General features: G+C 41.8%; 1 protein-coding gene across 1 annotated transcript; it reads right to left on the bottom strand.

The window, feature by feature from the left end:
* Positions 1 to 4341: 4341 nt before the first annotated feature.
* Positions 4342 to 8401, bottom strand: NLRP10 (NLR family pyrin domain containing 10). The gene is made up of 2 exons (XM_001098361.5): positions 7945 to 8401; positions 4342 to 6377 (listed from the first exon to the last, which is right to left on the bottom strand). The coding sequence occupies exons 1-2, from the start codon at positions 8231 to 8233 to the stop codon at positions 4624 to 4626; spliced, it is 2043 nt and encodes a 680-aa protein (XP_001098361.4). The 5' UTR covers positions 8234 to 8401; the 3' UTR covers positions 4342 to 4623.
* Positions 8402 to 9766: the final 1365 nt, after the last annotated feature.

Raw genomic sequence — 9766 nt, 5'->3', positions numbered from 1 at the left:
ATCTTGCATTAGTGTGACACATTTGTGATCATTGATGAACCAATTATTAACTACAAGCCATAGTTTACATTAGGATTCGTTCTTTGTATTGTACAGCTCTATGGGTTTTGAAAAATTTATGTCATGACTCCATCATTACAATATCACACAGAGTAGTTTTACTATCCTAAAGTGCCTGTGCCTCCACCTACTTATCTCTCCCTGACTCTCTTTGAACCCCTGGCAACCACTGATTTTTTTATTGTCTCCATAGTTTTTCATTTTTCATAAGATCATATATTTGGAATTATACAGTACATAGCCTTTTCAGACTGGCTTCTTTCACTTAGTAGTTGCATTTAAGGCTCCTCCATATCTTTTCATGCCTTAATTGCTCATTTATTTTTTAATCACTGAATACTATTCCATTATGTTCATGTATCACAGTTTGCTTATCCATCACCTATTGAAGGACATCTTGGTTGCTTCCAAATTTGGGTAATTATGAATAAAGCTGCTATAAATATTCATCTGCAGGTTTTTATGTGGACATACATTTCCAACTCACTTGGGTAAATATCTAGGAGCATAATTGCTAGATCTTACATATGATAAAACTATGTTTAGCTTTGTAGGAAACTGCCAAACTGTCTTTCAAAATGGCTGTACCATTTCGCATTCTGAGCAGCTATGAATAAAGCTCCCATTACTCCACATCCTAAAAAGCATTTAGTGTAGCCAGGATTTGGGATGTTAGCCATTCTAACAAGGGTGTCATGGTATCTTATCGTGGTTTTAGTTTGCAATTCCCTAATGACATATGATGTTGAACATCTTTTCAAATATTTATTTGCTATCTGTGTATCTTCTTTAATAAGCTATCTGTTCCAATCTTTTTACTCACTTTTTTTTTTTTCTTGAGACAGAGTCTCGCTCTATTGCCAGGCTGGAGTGCAGTGGCGCAATCTTGGCTCACTGCAACCTCTGCCTCCTGGATTCAAGCAATTCTCCTGCCTCAGCCTCCCGAGTAGCTGGAACCACAGGTGCGCACCACCACGCCTGGCTAATTTTTGGATTTTTGGTAAAGATGGGGTTTCACCATGTTGACCAGGATGGTCTCAATCTCTTGACCTCGTGATCCACCAGCCTCAGCCTCTTACTTTTTAAGTAGACTGTTTATTATTGAGTTTTAAGAGCTATTTGCATATTTTTTTACACAGTCTTTTATCAGATATGTGTTTGCAAGTATTTTCTCCCAGTCTTTGGCTTATCTTTTCATTCTCTTAACAGTGTCTTTCACAGAGCAAAAGTTTTTAATTTTAATGAAGCCAACTAATTCTTTTTTTAATGATTCATGCTTTTGGTCTTATATCTTAAAAGGCATCATCAAACCCAAGGTCACCTATATTTTCTCCCATATTGTCTTCTAGCAGTTTATATTAGTACTTTTGTATTTTACATCTAGATTCATTTTTTTACATGTGGATGTCCAGTTGTTTCAGCACCGTTTGTTGAAAAGAGTAAACTTTCTCCATTAAATTGCTTTTGCTCCTTTGTCTAAGATCGATTGACTATTTTTGTGTAGGTTTGTTTCTGGTTCTCTATTCCACTCCATTGATTTCTCTATTATTTTAACAATACCATACTGTCTTGATTACTGTAGCTTTATAGTAGGAAGAAGTTGGATAGCAGCACTCCTCCAACTTTGTTCTTCTTCAATATTTTATTGGCTGTTCTGAGTCTTTTGCCTTTGCACATAAACATTAGAATCAGCTTATCAGTGTCCACAAAGTTATTTGCTGGAATTTTGATAGGGATTGCATTGAATCTACAGATCAAGTTGGGGAAAACTGACATCTTAACAATATTGAGTCTTTCTATCCATGAACATGGAAAATCTTCCCATTCATTTACAGCTTCTTTGATTTATTTCCTCAGAGTGTTGTCATTTTCCTCATAGATATCTTGCACATATTTAATTAGGTGTATATGTAAGTATTTTTTGGTGCTAAGGTAGATGGTGTTGTGTTCATTGCTGGTATTTAAGAAAGCAATAGAATTTTGCATATTGCCTTGTATCCTTCAATCTTACTATAATTACTTATTAGTTCCAGAGGGTTTAAAAAGATAAATTCTTTGACATTTTCTACATAGGCAATTTTGTCATCTGTGAACAAAGACAGGTTATTTCTTCCCTCCCAATCACTATATCTTCTATTTCCTTTTCTTCTTTTTTTAACTTTTATTTTTAGTTCAGGGGCACATGTGCAGGTTTGTTACATAGGTAAACTTGTGTCGGGGGTTTGTTGTACACATTATTTCATCAGCCAGGTATTGAGCCTGCTACCCATTAGTTATTTTTCCTGATCCTCCCAAACTTCAGCCTTCAATAGGCCCCAATGTGTGTTGTTCCCCTCTATGTGTCCATGTGTTCTCATCATTTAACCCCCACTTATAAGTGAGAACATGTGGTATTTGGTTGCCTATTCCTGCATTAATTTGCCACAGATAATGGCCTCCAGCTCTATTCATGTCCCTGCAAAGGACATGATCTCATTCCTTTTTATGGCTGCATCCTTTTCTTCTTTCATTGCATTGCTAGGATGTCCAGCACAAAGTTGAATAGGAGCAGTGAGAAAAGGCATCTTTGCCTTGTTCCCAATCTTATGGAGAAAGCATCTACTTTCTCACAATTAAGTATAATTTTAGCCATAGGGCTTTCGTAGATGTTGTTTATCAAACTGAAGAAGTTCCCCTCTATTCCTAATTTGTTGAGAATTTTTATCATGAATAGATGTTGGAAATGTTTTTCTGCATCTATTGATATGATCATATGATTTTACTTCTTTAGCCTGTTGATGTGATAAATTACATTAATTTTAAAATACTGATCTAGCCTTATATACCTGAAATAAATCTCACTTGGTCATAATATGTAATTCTTTTTATACACTGTTGGATTCAATTTGCTTATATTTGGCTGAGGATTTTTGCATATATGCTCATGAAAGATATTGTTAACATTTTTAAATGAATAAAAAACATTAATAGTCATTTCACCAAAGGGTATATCTAAATAGCCAATAAAGGTTTGCATAGACAACCTCATTACTCATAGGAAAAATGCAAATTAAAGTCATGGTTAGAGGCCATTACATAACCACAAGAATAGCTAAAATGAAAAGATTGACAATACTAAGTGTTGACAAGGATTTGGAATAGTGGTAACTCTTACACACTATTTATTAAAGAAGATTAATACAATCACTTTGAAAAATTGTTCACTTTTATCTTCTATAGCCAAAGACATACATATCCTTTGACCCAGAAATTCCAGTTCTAGGTATATCCAACACAAATGAATATATATGTGCAGAAAAAGGCATTCAAAATGATTATGGAAACATTATATGTAACATATAAAAACTAGACGTTGAGAGAAAGAGGCCAAGACACAATAGAACATTTATGTACATTTTTAAAATGGGAGAAAACTAAACTGTATGTGTATGTAAATGCTTGCCCAAAGCCTGGCACACAAGAAGAGCTCTAAAATGTGCTAACTTTTATTATCATCATTGTTTCTGCTACTCTAGTAGCAGTAGCAGCAGTAGGTCTAAACCTTATATTTTCCCAAATTATAAATATTACAATTCTTATTTTATAAATTTTTAAAAACTGATGCTTGGAAAAGATAAGTAATTGAGCAAAGGTACATAACTGGAAAATGGCAGATCCAGTATTTAGATCCAATATTTAGAACCAGGTTTATTAGAACCAGTGTTCCTAATCTTTCCAGTAAAACACACTGATTCTCACATCAATGATATTATATGCATATTCAACTAGCAATAATGACTGTAAGTAATTTATATTTATTATTTCTAGCCCATAAATGTTATATTATCTCTTGCATAATTTTGACATGCTTATAGCACCAATATAAGTTCTTGTGTTACATTTGCTTTTGTTGCCTGTGAAACCCACAGTCAGGCACTATTTTCATCTGGTGGAGCCTTGGTATGTAACTCCAAATTTATCCTTTCCTTCTCCCAAATACCAACATCCATGTATCAAAATCTTTAATTATATAAACTTATCTTAATTTCAGATTAAGGACAAAGAGATCCCTAGACATATGTTCAATAAACCTTTACTACACACTATTCTATGCCAGGATTTTGCACAGGTCTGGACACAGCATGATGAATTCGAAATGTATAATCCTTGCCTTTCTTACATGTCTGTATCCCTATAGCTTTAGGCTGTAAAAACAATTCCTGGAAATGTTTCCAGAAGCCTTCTCTGAAATAAGCAGGAAATAGTTTATTGTCTAGGAAAGAGTCAAATGTCAGAATCAAATGCTTGGTCATCAACTTTAATATATAAGAGGAGCTATGGAAACTGTACACTATACTGTAGGAAGTTATAAACAGCCTCTGGGGAGGGTACTAGAGACCTTGGTGGTGCGTGGGGCTGTTCCTAAGGACTCATTACACATTTGCCCAGGTCCTATGTTTATATCTTCTGATCTTCTCGAATCTAATTCTCTTTTCTAATCATTCCTTTGTCCTTCACTCCTTCTAGTACCCATTAGTCTTGTTCTCTTCTCTCCATCCTTTTTAACTCTGTCTTTCCCCATATTCATGTCTGTCCCTTCACCCCTTCATTCCTCCAATCCTTCAGCGTGATTGTCGCCATTTCTCTGCTTCCCATCCCACTGCACCTAACTTCCTCGTCTGTTTCCTCTGTCCCTCTGCCTTTTCCAGTAGAAGCCTCCTTGTGTGTTCCTGCTATGTTATCTTTGCCCTCCTTCTGTCCATGGACAGAAGGATGTTTTTGCTTCTCCTTAGGTCCATGACTCAAGCTGCTTTTGACAGAAAATGAATTCTGGCTCTGGGATTTCTTTTCATTTGAATGTTTTATCTTGAACGATACATCGTTCATCTGAATACCTTTTACCAGATTCTTTATTTTAGCTTCATAGAGGGAGAATTCCAAATCCCAAGTCCTGTTGTGCTTCATAGATTCCATCTGCTCTTTAAAATGCTTCAGATCCTGCGCTAAACAGGGAGAAATTCTGAAGCAGAACTTGAGCTCCAAGTTCAAGAAGCTGTCTTTTTTCAATATGTCCAACAAAAACTGCATAGTGAGGGTCATCTCATCATTCCCTTCCTGCTCCTTTGCCTCCAGCAGCCTTTGCACTTCTCTGCGGGACTCTTTCCCCAGCCGGCTTTGGTCCTCTTTCACCAGGTAGGACATGGCATGGAAAAAGTCCTGGAAGCTGATGTGACGGAAGCTGTAGAACTTCTTGATGGCAAGTCCCAATTGGTAGTCGTTACTACTCAGGAAAGCGGCAAGCCTGGGGCCATCTAAATTATGTTTCCTGAGCTCAGCTTCTTCAAATAGGAACCTCTGGTTCTGAATCCCTTCAGCGGCCAGGGAGCACAGACTCCTCAGGACCCTGTGCCGGGAAAACTCGGAGCAGCCCCCATCATCAACGGGCGGCAGGAAGGTGGAGACGTAAGCCATGAAGATGTCAGTGCTGTTTCTAGGTGTCTCTAAGACAGCTTTGCCTCTCTCCATCTGCCCCTTCAGCCAGGAGCAGACCACCCAGCAAATGCCTGGAACCTGACACGCTTTGTAGAGAATGTCATTTTTCTGTACAATGTCGAAGGCACTGTCAGCTTTCTTCTCATCCGTGAAATAGGAGCTGAAGTACCTCGCCCTCTCCTCCTCAGAGAAGCCTAAGATATGGACATGGCGTGCTTGTTTCAGCAAGGGCTCCAGATTCCTCAAAGCCAGGGGCCGGGTGGTGATGAGAAGGGAGCACGTGGGGAGTGTATGTCTCCTAATTAGAAGGTGCAGCAGGCTCTCCTTGGGACTCAAACCCCTCTTCTTTAACTTTTCTTCAAAGGGCCTCTGCAGCTCATCAAAGCCATCCAGGATGAATAGGAGCCGCTCTGGCTGCCTCAGAATCTCTGTGACAGGGGCTTGATTGTCCCCGCAGCACCAGAAAAGGAGCTGCTCCAGTTTGCTCTCCAGCAGCAGGACCACTTCTTTGCAGCTTACATAAAAGACATAATCAAACCGGCCTGGGTACAGACTACCAGTGGCCCAGTCCAACACCATTTTTCTGGCGAGAGTGGTCTTTCCAGTGCCAGCAGACCCCTGTAGCACAACTAAGGATGGGGCCAGGGAGGGCTTTTCCCCTGAATCAAATAGAGCCTCCACCATGACAGAGTCCAGCTCCTGCTCCCGGATAGGGTGAGCAGGTGATTCTGGGCTCTCTGAGCTGGACTTGGCCACCAGGAGCACCTGATTGAATCTGCCATTGACTCCTGCTTCCTGCCACTCCTCTAGGCAGCGCACATGCTCTCGGTATATTTCTCTGTAATCTGAGCCAAACAAATGGGATGTTAGGTGGTGAAATGGGAATTTTAAAAGGCAGAATGGCCCCTCCAAACTGACTCTGCTCATTAGTCTTCTTCTATGTCTCCAACTTGGATCTCCCTGAGATTATAGTTCTGGCTTCATGGGGAAGGGCCACTGTATGTGTGCATGAGTGTGTGTGTGCAGGCATAGTATGCACATACACATCTGAGTGTGCAAGGGTGTGTTCTGTGTGTAGATATTTGTGCATGAATGCTGGTATCCACATGTGCTCATGGAATGTGTTCATGGACCTTCATGTACTGTTGTGCAGGGAAGGTATGTCAGTGTGCATCAGCAAGTGTGTGTAAGAATACATGTAAGTGCAAAATGCCTGTGTGAGAATGCATGAATGTCTGAGTGTTCATGTGAAATGTCTCCATGTGAAGAGGTGAGGACAAAGAGAGGGGAAAGGAAAGGGATGTCTGAGGATGGTGAAGTGATAGGAGACTTGATATAGTTTGGATGTTTGTCCCCTCCAAATTTCAGGTTGAAATGTGATCCCCAATGTTGGAGGTAGGGCCTAGTGGGAGTTGTTTTTGTCATAGGGGCAAATCCCTCATGAATGTCTTGGGGCTCTCCCCACAGTAATGAGTGAGTTCTTGCTCTATTAGCTACACAAGAGCTGGTGGTTTAAAAGGGCCTGGCACCTCCTCCCCTCTCTCTTCCTCCCTCTCTTGCCATGTGACACACCAGCTCTGACCTTGCCTTCTTCCATAACTGAAAGCTTCCTGAGGCGTCACCAGAAGCCAATGTTGACAATATGCCTCTTGTACCACCTGCCAAACCATAAGCCAAATAAATCTCTTTTCTTTATAAATTACCCAGTCTCATGTATTGCTTTATAGCAACACAAAAGGGACTAAAATAAGCCTGTTCTTGGGAAAGGACAAGCCAAATACTAAAGATAAACCAGCTTCTCAGCAAGAGCCATGACTCTGGGTCCATGAAACCCTCCCATTTGTATGTAGCAGAGGAGCTTTCAGGCATGAAAGGAGCCTATGGGAGGGAGCACAGGCACCAAAAGATCCCTCCCTCCCCCCAGGCACCCACAGGAAGAACCAGGAGGCCATGAGGTTCCACACCCACCCATTCTGTAGTGTGGTTCCTTGAGAGATCAGGGGCACAGAAGACTTAGAAGCAGCCTGAGCTGCTTGCCAGGAAGCAGCTAGGGACAGGTCTGACTCCTACATCCTGATGCTATTTCTTCTGGTTAGTGGAAATCCCTTTACCAACACCCTCCCAGTCTCTAAGCCCCTTTCTTCAGACTCTCCTTCTCTGCCACTGCAACTGGAGGTAGGCGGTGGGGAAGAAAGACTAGTATTTTCTTAAATCCCCAGCTTTGGCTCAATCCCCCTCCTGACAGTTGTTGGAACCCTCAGGTGGAGACCACCAAGGACTCTGGGGCACTGGGGACTAGAGGGCAAGGTGACAGAAGGCATAAGTTACAGGCTACAGGCAGCTCTGCAAATGCCGTGGGGGGAGGGGAGTCCCAGTGCCATCCTGCCCTCCCCTTCCCCGGTCCACACTCACCATGCAGACAAACGTGGCTGAGCTGGTCCACAAGTTCCAACAGGTTCATGACCCTCAAGCCCTTGAGGACAACTTTCACAGCCTCCTTTTCTCCATACTTTGAAATCAGTAATTCTGCCAGGTCCACTGGAATCAGGCCCTCCAACTCCCCTCTGGCCAGTCGGGGCTGGCCCTCAGACAGGGTCATATCCCGTAAGTAGAACTTTAACTTCTTGAAATCATTCTCCTCAAGGTCACTCAAGGCCCACAGCAATGCCTCCCGGGGGTTTCTGGCCTTGGTCATGGCCATGGTGATCTGGGGAAAGGATCAAGTCCAGACCAGCAGACCAGTCACCTGGAGAAGGAGGCAAAAGGAGAGGTCCACTGCTGAGAGGCCCACCTTGCTTTCTGGGGGCTTGGCAAGCTGCAGAGCGGAGGCCAGGGAAAGACGAGATACATGCGCAAAGCTCCAAGAAAGACAAGCAGATGAAAGAGCACGGGAATTTTCCTAGTCATTCCCCACTGCCTTTTTGTCAGGTGACACGTGACTGTGTTGGCAAATGGGTAGGAAGGTATGTGGGTGTGTTAATCTCTCAATCTCTCTCTCTCTCTCTTTCTCAGACGCTCTGTCTCTCTCTCTCTCTGTCCCCGCTCCCTTCCTCTTTCCTTCTCACACACATTCTTTATTAGGCTCTGTATGCCTCCTTAGATAGATGGATTAAGAAAAAAAAAACTTTAAGTTTTTATTTATTTTATTTTTTTGGAGACAGAGTCTCCTTCTGTTGCCCAGGCTAGGGAGTAGTGACATGACCTCGGCTCACTGCAACCTCCATATCCCGCGTTCAAGCAATTCTCCTGCCTCAGGCTCCCAAGTAGCTGGAATTACAGGCGCCCGCCACCACGCCCAGCTCATTTTTATATTTTTAGTAGAGATGGGGTTTCACCATGTGGGCCAGGCTAGTCTCAAACTCCTGACCTCAGGTGATCCACCCACCTTGGATGAGCTACTGTGCCTGGCCAAGTTTTAAGTTTTAAAAGTGAGCCTGTCCCTGGCTGTGTGAATCTATAGAGAGCTGGAGCACATTTGCTGGAAGTGCTGTGGTACGGCAAGAAGGTAAAAAAAAATCTACACTCAATGGCTCAAAGGCTCACACGTCAGCCTGCTGGCCTCAATCACACATGGATTGGAAAGCTAGAAGTCTCCTAATTCAGATAAGGAAACAAATCCAGATAATGATACGAAGAGGAACCGTCACATGTAAATCACTTTGTGCCAGGTGATTTACATATCCTTTTTGATCATCTCAGAAATCATCTCAGGTACTAATCCACATGAGAAATTTGGCAGTCAGAGAAAAATGTATTTTCAGAGTTTTCCAGAGCTAGGCCACTGGGCAAAGAGGCAGGATTTAAACTGTGGTCTATGCCCTGGGTGGAAAAGAGAGACAGAAAAAACTCAAAAGATAAAGACATAGAAGACAGAATCAGGAACCAGGAAGTTAGGCTAAATGTTACCAGAAACTGGAGACATATGTAAATACTAAAGTAGCAGGGAAGGGCAAGCAGGATTTTGAGTTGTGTTTCTAATGCAGAACTAAAATGTAGTCCAGGTGGCAGTCTTTGGAAAAGAAAAGCAACAATTAATAGAAAGCCTTCAGAATCCAGAAATACACCTGTGACCTAAGGCCCATAGTGAACCCATCTCAGTAGTACAATGTCACGTTCATCATTGAGAGTGTTCAAAAGAGAATTTGGGAACACAGAGAGTTGTTGCGATTCAAATACCAACATTTTGACTACATTCCGACAGAGAAAGAAAATGTTTGGAACATGTTAGGATACA

The sequence above is a fragment of the Macaca mulatta genome, chromosome 14 (genome assembly GCF_049350105.2).
Source record: "Macaca mulatta isolate MMU2019108-1 chromosome 14, T2T-MMU8v2.0, whole genome shotgun sequence".
Lineage (NCBI taxonomy): Eukaryota > Metazoa > Chordata > Mammalia > Primates > Cercopithecidae > Macaca > Macaca mulatta.
This window is presented reverse-complemented; position numbering and strand designations above follow the sequence as displayed.